The following is a 22,836-nucleotide window of genomic DNA, read 5'->3' as shown; positions in this document are numbered from 1 at the left end:
ATAGGGTTAAATGTAGATGGAGTAACAGCTCAGAAAATCAGTAAGGCCAAAATATTTAAAATTGGATGCATAAAGCTAGCTACCTAAACTAAATTGGCCTGATTTTCAGGAAGTGCTCATCAATCAGAGTTCCCAAATTAAGAAATGAAAGCGCTGCAGGTGCTTGGCACATCTAGAAAAAAAAATCAGGCCAAATTAATTAGATCCCTAACTTTATGTACCTAGGTCTGCATATGTTGGCCTAAAGATTTTTTGTATAAGAAAACCATATGGCTGTGTCTATTGCTATGGTGCTTTTACAGTAGTGCACCAAAAGTGATCATGGAAAGTGAACTAAGTAGTACCTAACTCCACATAGCCATATTTAATTTCCTTTTCGGGAGGAGAGGCACAAAGAACAGAACAGGGAAAATGAGGGCAAAAATACTTTCATTAAAATCTCTTCTAAAAACGTGCTACTTCTACTATATAAAAATGAACATATTCTGATTGCTTCATATTCCATTTTCAGCTTTATTAAACACATGGAATGTCTAAATATTTTAACAGAGAATCCAAAATACATACCTTCTCTTTGATTTTTATATCCAAATTCCTCCACTGCTTTTCAACTTCTTGAATTTGCTGTGTCATTGGAGACTGTGTTTGTTGTAGTTTTTTTAATTCTTCCTTTGCATGGTCACGGTTTTGTTTCACCTCCTCATGCTCTTGGCGAACGTTTTCATATTCCTTGCAAGAATTTCAAGCAAAACAATGAAAGCCTTTTACCTTCTGTGTTTAGCTGGATAAACATATTATGCTCTTGCAATGCTCATGTTTAATTCAACAAGAATCATGCAAAAAGTCTGTTTTACAGTGATAGAGTTTCAGTAATGGTTCAATTAACTTGCTAGGTATGGATCAGCTTGACCCTGAGATACAATGACCAACCTACTTCCTGCTGATCAAAAGCATGCAATGATATTTGAACACTTTTGCTTTAAAGTATGAGTGTAAACATCCAATTATTCTGTGACTATCCTGACTTGTGTGCGCGCGTCCTGGACAACACTTGGGGAGTTTGTCCTGGTTTCAGCACAGCCCACCAGTTGACAACATCAACCCATCATTGCACTGCAACTCCCAACACCAAAATGAACTTGGAAACTCTACTGGTATCTACAGGACCCTGAAATGTGAGTTCAAGAGCACAAGAGTCTGAGGTACTCCAAACTCTGGGGCATGCAAAAAACAGAAATGCTCATATTAGGATTTCACACTATTATCTGTTGTTTTTGCTGTATGTGTTGCTGCCTTTTCCCACCTGGATATTAATTTTTCTACTTGTAAACAAAGAACATTTTTGTACTGCTGTCCACGTTACTTTGAAACATTCTTTGTCAACTCCTTCCAAAATGATCAGTCTCAGAACAGCAACTTAATTCTCTGGTTACACTGACAGATAAACAGTTTGCTCTCCAGTTACTATTGTTCAAGATTATTGCAGGGACAGATTTAAAGTCTTGGGATGCACCTCACAATGCCACATCCTTGCTGGAAACATCTAGAAAGTCTTGGCCTATGGACAATGCAGCATCAAATGTTGAGACCCAAAGGGTATATAAAGAAGCCATGGGCCTGCCCTGCCCCTCAGTTTCTTTCACTATTTCAAAGTACACTAGAAGGCTCAGAAATAGTTGGGAAGGAGGACTGACCAAGTCAACTAACCTACACAAGCTAGCACCTCCAAGTTATTCAGTTATAGGTGAATATTGCTTTTTCAAACACTTTCTTCAGAGAGCTATTCTCTGTGAATCTGATCAGCAAAGATTCTTGTAAAGGTGAGTAGGAGGACCTAACTAAACAAACAAACATTATTCTACCAAGTTGAGTGTCAGATCTTAAGATAAATCTAGAATGACACGTATATATATATGAACCAAGTCACAGCTCTACAGATGCCAAGTATGGGAATGTTTCCAAGAGAAACTGTGGAGATTACAAATAAGCAATGGAATATACATTAAGACTTTTGGGAGTCATAACTCTCACAAGATCATAACACTTTGTAACTACACCGCCACCCCGCTATAACGCGACCCGATATAACACGGGTTCGCATATAGCACAGTAGCAGTGGGGCTCCAGCGGTGCTTTAAAGGGTCCAGGGCTCCAGCTGCTGCAGGGAGCCCAGGGCCCTTTAAATCACCGCTGGAGCTCTGCTGCCTCTACCCCAGGGCTACAGCAGCGAGGCTTGGGCAGTGCTTTAAAGGGTCCGGGCTCCCCGCACTGGCCAGAGACTGGAGCTCTTTAAATCACTGCCAGAGCCCTGCTGCTGCTGCTACCCCAGGACTGTGGCAGCAGGGCTCGCTGGCGGGTTAAATGGCCCAGGGCTCTGGCTGCTGCAGCTCCCCACGATCGCGTTATATCAGGGTAGAGGTGTATATATATTCTCTATGTAGGTAATTTTAAACTATAAAGAATCTGTAGGACTACTTGATGGGTTTATTTCCACTAAAGGTAGTAGATAAATGCTTTTTTTACACCTAGGCTATATAAAAGCAGCAGAGAATCCTGTGGCACCTTATAGACTAACAGACGTTTTGGATCATGAGCTTTCGTGGGTGAATACCCACTTCGTCAGATGAATGTAGTGGAAATTTCCAGGGGCAGATATATATATGCTAGCAAGCAAGCTAGAGATAACGAGGTTAGTTCAATCAGGGCTATGTAGTAAAGTTTTCCCCAGTAATTAATGTAGTTATGGGGGGAAAAGAGAAAGAAAGTCAAACAGGTGGTTAATAAAGGGATATCAGAGTAACTCCACAGATTTCAAGACGAGGAGGGACCATTATGATCATCTAGTCTGATCTCCTGCATAACAAGGTCACAGTAATCCTGTACTGCACCCAATAATGTGTGGTTGAACTAAACCGTGTCTTTTCTAAAAGACATCCAAGCTCCACCACCACCATCACTGCCACCAGCACTGCAGTGAGAAGTCATGTTCAGTTAGTTATGAATAATAACTGCCAGGTCATTTTCAAAGTCACTGACTTCCAACATAGTCCAGCAACCTGTAAGTATCTAAACTACCTTAGAAAATCATTTGGACTATGTACAAAATCACCAGTGGATCTTCATAGAGAAACTTGATAAAGTGAAATAGTAGTCCAATAAACCGAGTTCAGCCTGACACTTGAGAGGTTTTTTTGTGTCAAAAGATAATCAATCATCATCAGAATAGTAGCAGATGTTGGGTTAATCTGGTTTTGGGCTGCCCACACAGGGAATCTCTTACATTTTGCAGCACATTTGTCTAGTAGAGTTCTTACAAATCTGCATCAGTATCAGCTGCACCTCCAAAACACACTAATGACTCTGTCCGGATAAGATTTCAAAATCCAAACATGAAGTTGCAAGGATTTTTAGTCCAGGTGTAGCACGCTGTCATTTTCTGTGAAAGAGTGGGAATTAGTGAAAAAGAGGATGGAAGCTCCAGGTTAGCCCCCAATTGGACTTATTGGTACTGGATATACCGAAGCACTTTTTCTCCATCATCTCCAATTTTCCATTATTCTTGGGATCAGCAGTATTGGAGTTAAGGCACAAAGAAAAGAAAGCATGAAAGGGGAAATAATGTCTTCCTCTTTTGAAGACAGTGTATGGTATCCTCTTTCGTTGCCAACAGATCTATCCGTGGGATTTTTCCATCTCAGAAACAAGGAACAAAGCACTTTTTACTTTCAAGACCATTTGTCCTAGAAAGTGAAATTTCTGCTGAGATTGTAGACTAATGTACTCTATATGCCTCACAGGCCAACAGTGTTAAGGATACGATTTTTGAATGCACTACCTTCTCAAGGAATAGCTTTATTACAAGAAGCAGATCTGGTTCCACCCTGGTAGACGATATAGTTCAACTTCATGCTACTGCCTGCTAAATATTTGTATTACTTGATCCCGTACTTGACAGATAACAGACTTGAGAGCCAACTAAACCACTTGTCCCAGTACAATGGTATGTAATCTGGCATCTGCCAAGTTACAGAATTTTAATTGTGACTTAACTAAGTGAGCACTCCAACCCATGGCAGAGACACCCATTGACATTACTATACTGCAATTCAGCGGTTGGAAAGGTTCAGATCTTCTCTGTTCAAATCCACTATGCAAGTGAGTTCAGTGTTCTGAGGGATAGCCACTCGCATGTAGGGGTCAGGCTGACTGCTTCTTGTCCACCTTCAGACCCAAATGTTCAGGATGGCAAAAGTGTGGTCAATGCTTTCTACAAAGTTCTCGGGAAAATTTAAGTGTGCAGGTGTGTCTCAGCTGTGTGAATCTACAAAGGCATTACTCAAAGAACCATTTATTTCCAAATGTAAAAGTCAATTCAGAAATGTGTGTTATGACAAACATTAATTAGTTTTCCCCTTAGTCTCTATTGATTAGCCTTCAAAGTACTGCCCCAATAACAGTGATGTCAATGCTCTTTCCTGATTAACTGTGCACAGCCTGTAGCTGTCCTGTTTAAACAGATACTTTTTACGCCTTTACCGAGTTATCCCCTACCACTACAGGAGAAATTCACTTCACCCACATAAAAAGAAAAGGACAAAGTTCATCCTCCACTGCCAGGTTGGAAGGCTATAGCCCATGTCCCCCAGTAGCTGTCCTTTCATAGCATTTGTACTGTGGGTTGGGGCACCTGAGTCACATAACTATGAATCCTGTTGCCTTTCCTCAAGTGTACTCATCAATGGCTGGCATGGAGACTTCTTCCTTAATGTACAGAGAGCTTCTCTGTGGTTGCTACACCTGCAACTCCCCTCATACAGCGCCACTACACGGCTAACCTATTGTAGAGGGCCAGGTTTTCTGCACCCTCTGTGAATTTCAATCACTGTAAATGAGATCCAAAAATTTGCCACATATACTTCATTAATTAAAGTTTCCTTCGTGGGCTTAAATGAATGGCACGAAAGCAGAGTAAATATAATAACAACATAATGCCTCAAAATTCTAAACAACCTCAGCTTAATTCATGGCTTTGATTCTCCAGTTCTGAGTCAGTTTTGAAATATCACATTTTGTAATTCAAAATAATTCAGACTCTTGTGGACATAAGAAGATGGTTATTAAAGCAAGCCAAAATGATTTATCTTTAACCCAGCAAGTCTCTTATTTATTTTGATTTCTTTAAAGCACTTATGTCCAGCTCTAGGCACCTGTATGACAAAACATTTTGTGGAATTCACTCCAAGATCTACTTCTGAAGCAATAAAAAGACCCCATCATTCATTATGCTGTAGGGCACAAGGTGATCAGCTGCTTGGAAATACCACTACCCCATGATACAGTACTGAACGATTGGTCTAGCGGAGGGAGTCACTCTGCCTTCCTTTTAAAGCATGAAGTACAAGCCATTGCTGGAAGCAATAGGTGCAACTAGGCAAAAGCTAAATGAGGCCGGCGTAGAACACAATGTTTCAGGACAATTATATACTTTCTGTAATATCGGTAGTGCTTGGGCTATTCTGGGGTGGAAAAAACTTATTTCACTGCACAGTTACTCTCTCTTTTTAAAAAGATGGTGGGTTTATAATACTTTTTCAGAAAAATTGGAAAACAAACAAACTTACCACCCACGGTCTTTTTCTCTCAAGCATCTCTATTAAATCTAGATGACGCTTGCGTTCATAGTATCTCTCCACATCTTGCTTATACCGTTCATTTCTTTGCTTCATTTTCTCCAAGAAATTAGTTTTTTCTTGCAATGAATTCTGTCAGAAAATATATTTTACACCATTTACTTTGCTCTATAAAATAACTAAATACAAAGGGGTATGCAGAAATTATGAAAAGTATGTCAACGAGAAGAAATTAAGGATTAGACAGAAGTTTCAGAACAGCAGCTTTTTGTGTTTTCACTGCAACTGAATTTCATGTTTCAAAAAAGGGAGAGTCAAGCCACTAGTTATAGCAATCAGTACTGGAAGATGCACAATGACTTTTCCCACGTAATTGTGCCATGGAAACTCAAGTTTGATATAGGTAATGAGATGCAAGGTGGGTGAGTCAATATCTTTTATTGGACCAAGTTCTGTTGGTGAAAGAGACACGCTTTCGAGACTACAAACTCAAAAGCGTGACTCTTTCACCACCAGAACCTGGTCCAATAGAAGATATTACCTCACCTGCCTTGTTTCTCTAATATCCTGGGATCAACATAGCTACAACAACAATGCAAATAACAAAGTAACCAGAGTAATTCAAACACAGCTTAATCTTTAAAAAACAAACATTTCTGATCAAACAAATTATTCTCTACTGGTCAACAGGAGAGGGGTGAAACTATTTTTCATTACCACCTTACACATTTTGTTCTTTCTTGATATTTTATAATTATTAGTTTTGTACATCTTCATAATTCCTTTATCTAGCTTATTTAGTTACATTAACAGGTAATCACAGAGACTATAAAGATATTATATGGCAAACAAAGTGACATTTAATTATTAGCTTGGTATCTCCATAGTACCTAGTCAATGACACTGTTTGTCATATAATATTCTATCCCTTAAGTTAGGAGCTGTGAGCATGCCCCCATTCAGCTCCATTTCCCTCACCATTATTATTCTTTATAACTGGAAAATAAATTACGTCGTCAACATACTAAACTTTATTCAGAGGACAGGCAGAGCTGAGATAGGGTACTGTTACGTTGTTAAGCATTAACAGATATAATTAATTAGTTGTTTGATCTACAGACAATGGCGTAAGTGATTGAAGCTGTAGCTGTACTAATGAGATGGCAGAGGCTTCATGTGCACCCATTTTTTCCCTTTGAGTTTTTAAATTTCCCCCCAAATCAATCATGTTCTGGACAATTATGCCTAGAACATTCCCGGAAATTTTGGACGTGATTGGATGTGGCGTTCAAACATTATTGTATTACATACAGAAGACAAATGCCACTGAAATGAGTTAAAGGCCTTTGCAAGCTTGGCCAGTTAACTCTACATTGACAGGTTTCAGAGTAGCAGCCGTGTTAAGTCTATATTCGCAAAAAGAACAGGAGTACTTGTGGCACCTTAGAGACTAACAAATTTATTTGAGCATAAGCTTTCGTGGGCTACAGCCCACTTCATCGGATGCATAGACTGGAACATACAGCAAGAAGATATTTATACATACAGAGACCATGAAAAGGTGAAAATAGCCATACCAACTGTAAGAGGTCAGTCAAGATCTACTATGTAGGTACTTACCTCAAGTTCTCTCTCTCTCTCTCTGAAGTTTTTTAGTTCACAGTGGAACTGGTACATTTCTGGTGGGCCAACTGATTTCTCTGTAGCTTCAAGAAGCTCAGTCTTGGACAGTTTTGCAAATTCCCCAACTCTGTCCTGCAAAGCAGAAACCAAAAACCAATGTCATGGCAGGTCTGTTATAATACTGCAAAAAAGTAATATTTTATTGCAATATATTGGCCTATCTCAAGCTCATATGCACATACAACATAAAGTTACATGTCAGACAGCTTTGGAAGTTAGTTAATAAAATGATTATTAAATGTGCACCTCAGTTACGTATTACAGCCAGCCCTGTAACTCTGTTATAGTTAGCATATGATCTATTCATATGCATATAGTTAGCATATGATCTAGTCATAGTTCTCCTGGCTGAAAAATCTAATTGTTATCAAATTCTGTCCATGGCTTTCTGGGAATCGCTTTGAACACTTCTCCAAACAAAAACAAAAACACTCTCAAAATTTCACTCTGCCACATTCTCAGAATTTGTTCTAAGGTCATTTTCCTGTTAAGGTCTAGTCTACACTGAAAAACTGATTTTACACAAATATTAGCTACTGCATTAATAAACATAGTTTAAACACCATCTGATTAAAATAATGTCGGCCGGCATGTTTTAAAATGACTTTTTACCCCTAGTCTAGATAGCGTCTTATTAACTTTGTCTGGTCTCAAGTTCAGACATGCTAGGAGGCCAACTACCTAGATAAAGGAGCTCTCTGCTACTTTTCTTTTCCCAAACATACCCAGGTTCCTCTTGGCTTTGTTCTGAGAACGTATCATATATTTAAATATACTTAATATTTTAGATTATTTCTCATCCATAGACTCAAGGCACTTTCCAAACTAGGGCAAATATCAAGACCCCCAATTCAATGAGATACAGGGGGGAAAGGTAATTTGACCAAGATCACATAACAAGCCTAGTGCAGGCCTCCAGCCTCCTAAACTTGATTCCTATCCATTGGGCCATGCCATCTCTAACACATGCTCCCTTTTTTATGGAAGATTACCTAATCTGACAAAAATTAGTGAGCCTTAAAATATTATGCATGCCATACACACCCGCGCACACACAAAAATATTAAAAATCATTCATGAGTCAATGGTAAAAATTGGGCTTGCTTTTTTTTTTAAACCTAAACCATTTTTGGCTTTCCAAAGAGCTACCTCTAGTCCCTCTACTGAAAGGCCACATTTAAAAAGTTACAATCCCCTTCTCCCCTCCCCACCCACCCACCCCACCAAAAAAAAAATCAGTACTCAATTTGTATCTGTTATTGTCTCTCCTACCTGAGGAAGAAACTGGCACAGATTGCCCACTTGGATATTTAAGGCTGCAATCTGCTCCTCTACTATTTTCAGGGTTGAAGGCTTTTTATTGACAAACCACACTGATGCATTGTTTGCTACATGAATCTCACGTGTGATAATGAGATTTTTAGGAGTCTTAAACCTGATTAATAGAAAAAAAAGATGTTAAGTGTTTACACTTTAGCAACTTTGGAAATATACATACAGACTGTACTGGTAACACATCTTGTTGCTTTAAATAAGAAAGCTCCAAAATTTCTGATGGCAATGACTCTATCACTAGCAAGTGAATAATAGCTTTCAAATGTTAAAACAAAAATTACTGGATACTAGAGATAGCCAAATTCAGGAATGTAATAGGAACTGCTGCATATTATCTAATGGTACAAGATGACAAGTTAATCTTACAAGCCATTACTCACAAAAATAATCCCTGATCACGACTAGACCCATTAGTTCCTGAAAAATCTTCACTCAACTGAAGCCAATGAGATCATTTGAGTATACTACTGTGAATGTATAACTGTTTCAAAAACGTGTGACTAGTAGCAATATTAACAAGTTCTAAAGTATAGTAAATGGATTTTTAAATACACACACAGCTATAGCTTAAAACATCTGAAATGTCTGTTACTGCATAGTACAGATTTAGATGTGTATGTATATTCCATATGTATTGTACTCATTCCTGAGGAAAACAATAATCTTATACTACTAAACTAACAAGTATTACTTTGTGTTAAACAGAAAATAAAAACACTAAAAGTACAGTATACCAGATACCTCACAAATAAATATGCAAACAAGATCTCTGTACTGAAATGCTTACCATCTAATTAGCAAAACATGGGGGATGAGATGCATCAGCAAGCAAATAAGCAGTGAAGTCAGCATTTGATCTTGAAATTGCCATTAGTTTGGTTTAGTTTATTTTTCTACTGTCTATTCAGTTAACACTTCTTTAAAAGGAGAGAATTAGGTTCATAAGGCCTTTCAGAAGAAGTTTATTTTAAGCAGGGACTTAAAGGAGCAGAGCTTGAAAGAGAAGGTGGGGTTCCAAGCTTGAAGGGCTGCATGGAAAGCAGCACTAAGATGTGAGTGGGATAAGGATGTGAATACTTTTTTCATGAAGCCTACGCCTTTCCTTATAAATGCCTACCATGTCATTAATGATATTCCATTACAGTCACCGTCAAGAATGCTTCACCACTGTATACATGATGATCTTGATTTTAGTTAAGATCTTAGAGTCAAATTCACCCAAGCTGGCACAGAGGGGTACACATTTCAAGTTCTAAAGGGCATTAGGTCCCCCATCAGTAAGTAGTCCCATATTTGATCACTTCCTCATTCTAATCTTTCATCTGAAAACTTCCCTGTTAAACAAAGTACTGAATTAGATTTGGACTTCTGCAGCTAACACAGCTAATGGTCTCCATAGACAATTAGATCCTCTCCATACTTCAAGCGAGATATGATTGGGTTACTTAATTTATCTCCTTTGACCTGCCTTACTACTTCCCAGAGAACAGTGTGACCTGGAGACCCATTGCAGCACCAACTGCCCCAGATTGTCTCACTTTGGCCCTTTTCATAAGGCTGCATGTCCAATCATATAGCTTTGTATTTGGGAGCCTAATGCCATTTTATCTTGATCACTGTATTGGACAGGGCTTTGTCATAAATAGATAGCTAAGGGTTAATGTTTCTTTCACCTGTAAAGGGTTAACAAAGGGAACCAAACACCTGCCCAGAGGATCAATCAGGAAACCGGATTTTTCAAAGCTCAGGGGAGGGAATGTTTGTCTGTCTCTCGGCTATGAGAGGCTTCTTTCTATCTTCAAGCTTCTAATCTTCAGTTTCAAAGTTGTGAGTACAAAGGTAGCAAAACAATAGGCTTTTATATGTTTTGTTTTGTATTTACATGTGTGTAGTTTGCTGGAATGTTTAAATTGTATCTCTTTTTGAATAAAGTCTTTTATCATTATTTTCTTTTAAGTAGAGCCCGTGGTATGGCAACTAATCAGAGATCTATGTCATGTGTTTTTTTCTTTCTTTATATAAAGCTTTCTTAGACTTGTTGGAGTGGTTTCTCTCGTAGGCTAAGGACGAAGGGAAGGGGAATTCTCTTTGTGTTAGATTCTAGAGGGGTAAACCTGCTACCACCAGGGAATTGGGGGAGGGGGACGCAGAGATGAAACAGAATGATTCTTTGTATTGGTTGTCGCTTTGGGAATACGAGCGAGACATGCTTCTTGGTATTGTGATGTAAAGAGATTGATCAGAAACTCCAGGTTAGCCAGAAGGAAAGTGCTGGTGGGCAGCGAGAGGGGGAAGGGAAGTGGTATTTCCCTTTGTTAGGAAGACTCGAGGGGCTTCGAGCTTGCGTCTCCCCAGAGAAGGTTTGGAGACTAGAGAGGGAGCCAAGTCCTGGAACACTTGCTGCTGGTGGAAGCGAGAATAAATCTAAGCGTATTAAGCTTAGATGGTCATGCGAGCCTCTCAGTTTATGAACGCTAAGATCAAATCTTGAGTATAGTTTATGATTTGAGGCAGCGAATTGGGCAAAATAGAATCCAGAAGCCAGTAGGAGATATATTTTCTTTTCGCTCTAAGGGCCTTTAGCAGAAAGAGAAAGGTGGTTTAAAAGTAGCCTGAGATGACATTGTTTTTCTGCTGCTTAGGTGGCTTGCATTTTAAGCAAGGAACCATTAAGGTGACATTAAGGGTCTTTTGTTAAACAATAGAATTCCAATTGGGAATCAAGTACCCAGCAAACACACACAGGTAAATAAAGTGGCTTTTGTCTTGGTTAATTTACATATCAAACATTAGCTAGGAAAACTTAAACAAAGAGCACTGTTGCTAGGCAAAAAAAACCCCCAGGAAACAACAGAGAGCCAGCAGTTCAGCTCATGCAAGGTCTGTCCTCTGTCCCACTTCTTATCAAAACAGCATCTTTAAATACTATGTTGAGATTCACAAAAGGTTATATGCTGCAATATAGTTAATTTGTAAGACAGGTACTATCTTTATTAGGTTGATCTTTTCTATGAGAGAGTGGAAAATTCAAAAAAAAGATTTAGGCTAGATTTTCAGATGTGCTCAACACCCACAACTGGGATCAGGATTTCAAAAGAGTGTGGCTCCCATTTAGACATCTAAATGAACTGGCCAGGTTTCCTAACAGGCTTAGCCCTGGGTGTTGTCAAATTTTCAGAGATCTTCCTCCATGGGTGGTGAGCATTTGAGAACTCAGTCAGCCACTTCATTTGGGTGCTAAATGGGAACTAAACAAGTTTTGAAAATTTGAGTCTGGAAAAGCATTAAGGGGATCTCTTTAAGGCTTGTAGGCATTATTTGACTTTGGCAGTATAGTCAATATGTGTCCAAGATCATCTCTTCATTGTGTGTTTTCAAAATCCTCTCCCCTCCATTAAGTAAAAGGTTATCCTTGGCCACAAAGGTGGTCTAAGTAACTCATTTCGGCAGAATTTAAGTTATTTTGAAGATCTAGCCATTGAAGCTAATCATTGCCCTAGTTAACCTTCAGAAAGCTGTCTTCACCAGTCCACAAACAGCATTAGTATTCTGCTGCTGCTGCTGCTGACAACCTTGCTGAACAGAATGACCGAATTTGTTAATGGTTCAGAAATTACTATTAAGATCCCTAGAGGAGAGTAATGAAATTGTCTAGAATCACTTTTACTCTGCTACTTGGGAGCACTAAGAACAAGCACAATAGCTATTTGGTATAAGAGTAGGGTGGGAGAGAGGACTCAGAAACTGAAGAGCTACTCTTCACTTCCTGCACTATGCCCTCACAACAGCCAGGAACCTCCAGGGGGAGGCACGTGGGGCAATTTGCCCCAGGCCCTGAGCCCCACAGGGCCCCCCACGAGAATATAGTATTCTATAGTATTGCAACTTTTTTTTTTAATGGAAGGGGACCCCGAAATTTCTTTGCCCCAGGCCCCCTGAATCCTCTGGGTGGCCCCTGGAAGCTCTGGGTGAAGGAAGATAATTCCTTCCCCTTTGCAGCCTACAAGGGGAAGGAATTATCTAGCATGGAGAAAAATGAAGGAATTCCAATTGATCAGATACTCCTAGCCACAGATAGATGTGAAAGGTGGAGTTCCACCATCAATTTCTGGGAACAGCACCCTCTCCATTTATAGAAGAGGCGAAGGAAGGAGATTTTTACTAGTGCTTTGCTGGTTCATCCCCATACCTATATTTTATATTAGCCTTTGGCTAATAGATAATCCTCTGGATAGTAGGTGTCTAAAATGTCTCAAGCCCTGTATGCACCATTTAACCTGATACCTGGTTCTCTGCATTTGATCTTATAGCTAGATGTTTTCCTACACTTTTGTTAAATCAAGAACATTACAGAAATGTATGACTTTCACAGAGTAAGCTGGATATCATCTACATAAGATACTATTCTGGACTCCAGTGATCTTATTCATCCTCTCTCTGATATTTCACTTTGTGCTCTAACTGTGGTATGCCATTAGCCTGTCCCTTCCTCTCCCCACTCATAAAATAGCATTTTACTCTAATCGCTAAATAGCAATTCTACAAAAAAGGCCGGTTTTTTTTGGAGTTAAATGCACCCACCCTACACATACCTATCTCATTTGGAAGCTTATTTTACATATGTTTAGATGAGGTATAACATGGAGCTGCCAAGTGGTGCTATAGGTCTACAGGTGAGATCAAACAGTGGTTCCCAGAATGAGGAAAAAGTGTTGATTTTTTTTTTGCACAGTTCCAGAAACACTGTAACATGACTATGACTACAGTTTTAGTTTAAGTTAATTTCAACGCCTTAGTGTAGTGTTTACTGATCAAAGGTACCAAAGAAAAGCGTACAGAGATTTTTATTGGTTTTGCATGGGCAAGTATTTTTTTTCCCCAAATGAAGCTGTCTAGATATGGCAAAAATCAACATGCTGCAATATAACGTGAAATGTTTTCACACTGCATATTCTTAATTGTCAAAATATATATCACAAGTAACAACAATATTTCTATACTTTCACTTAAAATTTGCTGACCATCTCAATCTCACACTGACAATTGCATGCCTGTAGTTTGTACCGGATAGTGGGCACATATAAACGTACATGAATTCCTAATTTAATGCTTCTCCATTGTAAGTTTTACTACATACAATGTAGCATCTAGTCTGCCCAAAGGAAGATTTTAATTTGTAATTGCCTTTGCATGTACCACTAGCCTTTGAAATATTGTATAAACTAGTTTTTTAATTCAGTGATACTTATACACAGGTCAGTATTACTGTTAGATGACAATACACAGCTTCATACAAAGTTTCAGTCAAAGTGCTCACTGAACAAAAATGGTAATTTTGACAGTAACATTTAGAACTAATTCATATCTAATTTAGCACAAGTCGGTAGACTTGTACAAAATGAAAAATGGTGGCAATGTTAACAATATACTTTGGGAATTTTATCTCTATAGGGAAGTTACAGTATATGAAGACATGGAAGTACAAGCCCCTTTAAGCTTCCATCAAAGATGATGTGCCACCAATGCTCTGTCACAGGGGCTGCTTTCAGAAATATGCAAGCAAGTTGAATTTGGCATGTCAGACTTGTACTGAACCAAGGAAAGAATAACGGACTGAATCTGATCAGAGACCATCACGTTCACCTGCTTCTATTGCCACCACAGCAAGCATGTCCTGCAGCAATTGGTCCTGTTGCACTATTTGCATACAAGAAAGACAAGACAGCAACAAATCTAATGGAGGCAGCATTTCAAAGAGGAGATGACATGTTCTGCAGAATATCTGTGGAAGACTTAATTGCTAAAGATGCAGTTTATCACTCAACATGCCTTTCTCCTTATTGGAGTAAAATGAATCAAAGCAAAACCATCTAGTTACATTGCAACAATATTCACCTTCCGACATTGCATTTCATCACCTGATTGAAGAGATAAACAATGATTTTATGTATCAAAAGGCTCTTCTCTTGTCTAAGCTGCTAAAAAGATATTAAGTTCTGCCTTCTTCAGATGTGCTATTCCAGTAGCAAATTACAGACAAAATTAGAAAAACACTATGGTTCTGTAATTTCATTCCATGCACAGCATGGACAAGGAAGTCTACCATTGCTCTGTTGAGAACAGTAACATTAGCCGATACTGTTCAAGCTGCTAATAATCTGAAGCGGGAACTCAAGTCATCCAAAGATTTTGGCAATGTTCTTTTGGTGAGTGAGCCTGATGGAACTACTTTCAAATGTACAAGTGGTTCTGCATAATGCTGCTTCAATCCTTTGGTCTGAAATAGCTGAAATGAAAGCCTCAGAATATTATCCAAAGTCAGGTGATTGTCATTTACCGAGATCAGCTACTTTTGTGCCCCAATTGGTATAGGACAGTGGTCCCCAACACGATGCCCACGAGCGCCATGGCGCCTGCGGGAGCATCTTAACGCCCACGTCCTGGACCCCGGGAAAGCACCCGCCAAAATGCGACCAAATTTTAGCGGCATTTTGGCAGGGACGCCTCTCAATGACGATGTTTGTTGCCAACAAGTGATGTCATCGAGAGGCATCGTCCCCGAATTTCGGCGGGGACGCCTCTCGATGTCGCTTGTCATTTGTTGGTGGCATTTTGGCAGGTGCTCTCCCGGCGTCCAGGATGTGAGTGCATTAAGATGTCCCTGCGGGCGCCATGGCACCGCGTTGGAGACCACTGTCCTATACCAATCGGGGCACAAAAGTAGCTGATCTCGGTAAATGACAATCACCTATGACAGGGGAGGGTCTCAGAGCCCAGGATCCAGCCTAAGCATCCATAAAGTTGCAGTATAGTCCTTCAACCCGAGCCCAAGCCCCACAAGGCCAAGTCAGTTGACCCAGGCCAGCTGCAAGTGTTTTCTATACCAATAGACAAAAATGTAGAGACCACTGATGGAAAGAAGGCCTTCTACTCAATGGCTAGAGTGGTATTTCAAGAACAGTCTACAGATATTTCTTATGATGCTGGACTACCATTGAACCATGCGAAAGAAAAACACACTTTCTCCAGGCAATCAGAATTTCTTATGCAAATCTGAAACATTTGAAAAACCTAGAACACCTCCAGAACAGAATACGCATGAAAAAGTATTTGAGAAAAACTCATTACCTACACTGGCTGAGATCTCTCCTGTGGTCTTTTAAGACTACTACCTCGTGATGTCCTACCAATACCAAATGATAATGATATAGTGAGAGAGACAAGGTGGGTGAAGTAACATATTTTATTGAAGCAACTTCTGTTGGTGGGAGACAAACTTTCAAGCTTACACAGAGCTCTTCTTCAGGTCTGGAAACTAAATTAACTAACTAATGAACGCATATTTCAAGGGACCATTAGTTAGTTGATTTAGTTTCCCAGACCTGAAGAAGAGCTCTGTATAAGCTCGAAAGTTTGTCTCTCTCATGAACAGAAGTTGGTCCAATAAAAGATACTACCTCACTCACCTTGTCTCTCTAATATCATGGGACCAACATGGCTATAACACCACCACATATAACAATGGGTGATACAATCACTTGAATGTGAACAGTATTTTGGACTGGTTTCAACCACAAGCTTGCACCAAAGAAGAGCACCTACACGGCTGGTGCATATGCACTAACTCTTGCTCCAAAGAGCAAAATATGCCGCATTTATAGGCAAGCAGCAGATATGATTGATTTGGTTGACTTAACGTACTACTGTGGATGCCAAAATAGCTGCCATGGCCACAGTCTACACTAAAATATTGAAATGTAAAGAAATGTCAGCAGCTCTAGGACAACAGCATGCTGTTCAGACCAGAGATTCAGACCATCTATGTTGTTGCTCAGCAAGTGAAATGGACCTTCCTAAATGAACTTGATACCAACGTGATTCGCTTGGGTGGTTTTCACACCCTGTGCTGCTTTATTGCATGTCCTGGGAAATTTTGAGGAGACTCAGGATTGCTAGACCTTGTTGATTCTGATGTACATGTAGTTTGTGCTGCAGATCAAATGCTTGCTGGCAAGCAATTCAGCCATGCTCTGTGTGGCTTGACTCTAGTATCTGAGGCCTGGAGCATGCTGTGCAAATGTATTATTAGATTTTGTTTTATCCTTTAAATGGTTATTGTAAGGCTGTGAAGTCAATTTTATGTCCTGAAATACACAGAGTCATTAAACTAACAGAAAAGAATGCAAATATTTTGCAGTGATCATTTTAACATGTTGATGGTGTCAGTTTACCCCCATTTCTATGATAACCTTAAAGTAGACAAAAGCTTTCAGATAACGTATGACTTCAAGTTAAGCATGTAGACAAGTGTTTGCAGCAGATGTTAACATTTTTATTACAAACTATTTCTAGTGACAAAATCTTACTTCCAAAACAAAATGTGTAAGTATAGTTTAATTGTTAAGTGATTAAAAATAAATACTGGCCAAGTTTTTCAAAAACAGGACGTTAAAGTTATGCTCCTAAATGTTTAGGCACCATATTTAGGGTGGTATTTTCAAAAGCATGAAAAGTAACTTTGGAGCACAATTCCCAATGACTTCAAACACGGATGAAGAAGTATAGCCTACTCAAAAGCTCTTCAGCTTTTTTAACTTGTGAAAGTTCAATGTATCAGATGGCAGAGTTGGTTTCAATGATCATACAATGGCTCTTTGTAGCAAATTTTGCATTTGATTGAATTGTTCCCCCAGTAAGGATGTTACTGAGACCCTATACTTGTCATTTTCAGCACAAATTTTTGTAATGTGAGATTTTTCAGTAAAAGAAGTCTATGTAAAAAACTTGCTTTAGGAAGGGCAGTACTATCTGTCCCTGAGATTTTATTACATTTAAGCCATTTGACAGGCTATTTTTTAATCACATATAGCATCTATATACCTTGTTCAAACAAACATAACTATGCTGAGAATAAACTAATTGAGGTTTATTCTTCCAAGAAGATTCACTTATCCCATCAGTAACGCACAGGGTTTGCAGTCTACTTTGTGACTAACCACAAATGTCTAGAGTCCACTTCCATTGTATATATGCATGTCCCAACTGATCTACTTTCCTCTGCCTTTCTTTACCTTCTTGTACTAAGATCTACCTTGATTAGTTTCGATATGCTGCTATTATTCCTTGCTCTTTTCTTACAACTTTCTGCCTCTATTTATAATATTTTGTATCATCTGAAGCTAGGGATCTATCATATTCAGTTTCTCTCTCTTCCCGTTGTCTATGTATTCCTTGAAGAGTCTCCTGGATTTTGCTAATTCACTCTTCCTGTACCACCCACACTGTGATAGGCCTCTCTCTGAGACAGTAACCTCTGCATGACAGCAAAATTCTCATTCTCTGACGTGTTTGGAGAGACTTCTATTTACACCTGCATTCGTGATTGCACTCATTTCTTCTCACCTATCGGGTTTTAAGATAAGAGTGTTCCTAAACTACGCTGTACTATGTGTCCACCTTTCATTCCTTTGCCTGTGTAACAGGGTAGTCTGTCTCCTTTAAGGGAAGTTTTGTTCCAGGAAAAGCCAATTCTGTTCTAAAACTTGGAATTGCGGGATCTGCATTTCCCCAGGAGAGTGAAAGAAGTATTATGATAGAGGTTGCTCCATAGTAGTTTACCAGTGAGAGATTGGCTACTCAGTCTTCCTGCTTATTTGAGTCTATCACTTGACTGAACTACATATTTTGTTACCAATAAGCAACATGGCAGGCAGAACTGTAGAAAAGAGACCTTTATTGCATATGCTGAATGGCCAGAGTTAAATGTTGAGGCTCTAGAGTTTCTGGGCAAACAGCTTAACCCCACCTTGCCTTCTTGAGACTGGTGCACACGCAAGTAGGTCTTTGACCCTCTTCACCAAGTTCTATACACACCCCTTGCATTTTCCCCCATGTTATGAACAAATTAACATACATAATTAACTTCTAGTTCCACTTATACAATACTGCCTATTCTTAAAGGGATTGATCCTCAGAACAAGGTTGGCTAGCTCCATTACACAAGAAAACATAATGCCCATTTCTGTTATAAAATCACAGTATCTTGTCTTTAAACTGTATGTTACAACATGTAAATCCTCAAACACACCAGAAGAGGAAACTAAAACATACAAAGAAGAAAATCTCAAAAGATCTACTGAGTGAAGTAGATTCTTTTAAGTCCCACCTTTTCCTATTTATTGTCCATTCACCTAAGGTGTTGTCTGGTATTATATTGTCCAGGTGAAAGACTGTTTCACTATCTTTAACAAAACACAACACACACCTACATCACCCCACACCTCCTTTCTGGTGACGAAGTCCTTGCTATTTTCCTTTTATATTATCCTACAAATTAGTCATGGAATCGTGCTATTAGGATGATGGTTGTACTCTGTTTCCATGCTCAGGAGAAAAAACACAGATCCCCTTTCATTAGCCATGATTCCCCCCATTACAGTTTCTCTCCTTTGATTTAAATAGGAGAACAACAGAACCTCATCTTGAGCTAAGGAAGCAATTATTCCATATTTCTTCTTTCCTTCTCCAACTCTGCAACAAGATTCCCACCCATCACCAAGCCATGCAGATGTTGGCAGGTCAGTTATTCCTTGTCCTAGAACCAACTTCTCTACCAAGGTTCACTGTTTCCTCAAGACCTAGGATAACCTCCTTCAGTTCCCGCCCCCAGGTAATCAGCTGTCACCTTGGCATCTCTTTCCTACCCAAGCAATATTTTTACTAGTTTATCAGCTTCTAATGTCACCTCCTGTGCTTGGTTTCAAAGAAGTCTCTTTGGAATGGATCAGTCTTTGTTCAACCACCTCATCCAGGTTTGAGGCCAACTGTTTGGTCCCTTTTAGTCTACAGGAAATGTTATGCTACCTTTTATTACTTTACCCTGCCTCTCCTTCCTCCCTATTCTTCTGTCTGTTTTCTTTTCTGTTTGTTTGATGCAGTCTAAGTTCTTCGGGGCAAGGACCCAATAAGTACTATGCAAAGATATGTTGCAATGTAAGGTTGGAGAAAGGTTCCTGGAGAGTTTTACTTTTATTTTTTATTAAATATAGAACAATTTGGATATAATTACATGTTATATTAATGGTTATAAGGGTTTACATAAAACAGTATTTGCATCATAACATTAAATACACCAAAATCTAACATGATTAAGTCAAGGCACTTGCTTTCTATATACGACTTTTCTTTCCTTTTCTGCATGACGGGAGCCTCCCTTAAAGATTAGGCAAGCTGCAGCAGAAAATGACAAATCGTTAGCTAGCTAATGGATCATTTCTTACAAACCAGTTATTGACACTTTAAAATGTATTATACTAAGCTTGTGCTTCAAGAAAGTACTCTTTTCACACCACAAATCACCAGTGCCTCAACAGATGCTGACTACAAAACTTTTTACAAATCTGTTTATTAAAACAAACACACAAGATAAAGTTAGCTAAAATGGTTTCAGTACTTACAGTTCAATTTCAACCAAGCCTTTTGAGCACCCTCGCTTTACATACAGACCAACCTGCAGAGCAAAAGTTACAGGAACCAGTATTTTAAAATATTAAATACAAAAAGTATCTATTAAAAATATATTTAAAAAAAATCAGACATAAAACAATTTAGATTTAACGAATGATTTGGAATAGGTATGCCAATAACTAGTATCAATTTACAATGCTGCATGCATATAATTCCCTCATATGTAGTTATAAAAAAGATTATGGCTGGGCAATCACTAGAGAAATCCTGTTACGAGGAAATTAGAATTTTATACAAAACTTCTGCCTCCCTCTCTCTCTAAAGCTTCAGCTTCTTCTACAGGGGAAAGAGAGACTTTGGTTCTTTTTTGTCTAAAGAGCTCTACAACAGTTTTTTGTACTTCACGATCTGTTTCAAGACGGATGCCCTATAATAGACCGGCCCTTGATTCAAGTTACACAGAAGAAGGATTTTCAGACAAAGTCATACTGCCTACTGCTAGAAAATACAAATGAATGTGATTAAGAGATGAGTACACTGATTTGGCCCCAAACCCATCTATTTTTACAAAAAACTGAACCCCTTGGGCATGGGGAGGAAAAAGTCATTAAGAAGTCTGGAACAGGTAAAGGGATTCAGCCAATTCCTGACAGCTGTATAAGCCATCCATTATCACTAAACCAACTTTAAAAATACCCTCTTAATTTTCAAAAACACATATTAAAAGGTCAAACCAATAAATAAGTAGATTAGAAAATCCTACTGCCTATTCAAAAGGTCCACTTTCAATATATCATAAATACACTACACTTTTATAAAGGAGAAGTGTATTATTAAAGAAAAAAATGAAATTTTATTCACCTGTAACCAAAGTTCTTAAAGATGGACTCTACATATTCATATTCATGGAATACGCTGACAGTGCAGCTCTGATGGTGGAACCTTCTTTTAGCAGTGCTCATTGGAGCATTTTACTATCAGGGCTGCAATGTCACTGCAACATATGAACAGAATGTGCAGAGCCCACCCAAATATATACATTTAGGGATTCTCTACACATGGAGTTGTTTCCAATTAACCCCATATGTTGACATTCTTACTCTGGAATAAGAGTTATTTGTTCCTGCTTAGTTGAACATATATCTAAAATGCATTAAGATAAACAGGTACAAGGCACTCTTTCTGGATTAAGAGTGTTCATATTGCCAATAATATTGTTAGTAACACATTTCAACACTCTATAAGGCTCTTACCCAAAAGCATTATGTACCCCAAAATCATCTAATTTGCTCTTTAACACAACGCCATTTGATATCAATCATCAACAGATAAGCACCTCAGACTTTCAGATTCCATGCATTTTGGAACTTCTGATGAAAAAATACTTAAGTGATTAAAGTAGTAAAGTGAAACACTAAGAAGTTAGAAAATGTAGGAATTAACACTATTCCTACATGCTTCAATTTCTTGTGTTAGTTGGAAAATTTAAAGAGGTCCCAACATGAATCAAGTGCTTCCAGACTGAACACAAAAGCTCAGTCAGGTTGATAAGCAGAAGACCAATGTTACAGCTGCAGAGCTCTTTGTAGAGCTACAGCTGAGCTGGACAATTCAGAGAGGTTTTGTTTTTGCAGCAGATTGACCTGCTGAGGTATAATTATCCACTTGGAGTTTACAAAGCACCAGGATTAGGATTATTCCCTAAATTATTAAATTAAATGTCTAGATCTCAAAAATTCGCACTTACTTTGTCCGCACGCCCTATGAAAGAAGGTTTTCCTGCCAATCCCAGACAAATGGCACAAACAATGCTTGACTTTCCTGTTCCATTAGCTCCTACTATCATGTTCAAATGGGGTCCTGGAGACACTTCACAGTTATCATATGTTCTGAAAGAAACCATCATTTGAGGTTAATAGACAGTGATATAGACCAGAAAAATCAATCACAGTTTCATGCAAAACAAACATATTTGCCTCAGCACCATTCTGGCATTGTTTAAAATATGATAAAGCAATACTTCTAAGATTGAAGTCTTTTCTAAATATGGTTTTCTAGAAAAGCTCAACACATGGCAAAAAAACTAATCACATATCATCATTTAACACAGTGTAATGAAAATATACCAGCTGCAGCACGTCTGTCCTTTACCATGACGACTGGGGAGAATGAAAAGCTTAGAGTAAAATCCTGGCTCCACTGAATCAACTGCATAGCCTCCCCCTCAACATCAATGGAGCCAAGATTTCATCCTTAATATTTTACCCATCTTTCAAAACAAAAAAAGTTAGTCTTTTAAGGAAAATGGACGAGTTGAATTTTGCAAGGCTGATTTAAACACTTTTTGTTCAGCTGATTGTTTCCAAGTCTGTCAGATTTGACTCAGGTAGGCAGAGGGCTGCCTCCTGTAGTTGCAGATCTTAGCCCTGTCTACACTACACATTTAAACCGAATTTATCAGCGTTAAACCGATTTAACCCTGCACCCATCCACACAATGAGGCCCTTTATATCGATATAAAGGGCTCTTTAAACCGATTTCTGTACTCCTCCCCGACGAGAGGAGTAGCGCTGAAATCAGTATTGCCATGTCGGATTAGGGTTAGTGTGGCTGCAAATCGATGGTATTGGCCTCCAGGCAGTATCCCACAGTGCACCATTGTGACCGCTCTGGAAAGCAATCTGAACTGGGATGCACTGGCCAGGTAGACAGGAAAAGCCCC

The 22,836-nt window shown here is 38.9% G+C and overlaps 1 protein-coding gene across 2 annotated transcripts in view; it reads right to left on the bottom strand.

The window, feature by feature from the left end:
• SMC5 (structural maintenance of chromosomes 5) overlaps nt 1-22,836 on the bottom strand; it is a 98,127-nt gene that overhangs the window by 69,138 nt on the left and 6,153 nt on the right. For both annotated transcript variants that reach the window (XM_032798162.2, XM_032798163.2), the window contains exons 2-7: nt 21,862-22,003; nt 20,105-20,157; nt 8,586-8,748; nt 7,251-7,385; nt 5,622-5,762; nt 568-729 (exon numbers count right to left, since the gene is read on the bottom strand). In XM_032798162.2, coding sequence (XP_032654053.1) covers nt 568-729; nt 5,622-5,762; nt 7,251-7,385; nt 8,586-8,748; nt 20,105-20,157; nt 21,862-22,003 — 796 coding nt within the window. The remainder of the gene's footprint in view (nt 1-567; nt 730-5,621; nt 5,763-7,250; nt 7,386-8,585; nt 8,749-20,104; nt 20,158-21,861; nt 22,004-22,836) is intronic.

Source organism: Chelonoidis abingdonii, chromosome 6 (assembly GCF_003597395.2).
Source record: "Chelonoidis abingdonii isolate Lonesome George chromosome 6, CheloAbing_2.0, whole genome shotgun sequence".
Classification (NCBI taxonomy): domain Eukaryota; kingdom Metazoa; phylum Chordata; order Testudines; family Testudinidae; genus Chelonoidis; species Chelonoidis abingdonii.
The sequence above is the reverse complement of the archived record's forward strand: the minus strand, read 5'-3'. Positions and strand labels throughout refer to the sequence as shown.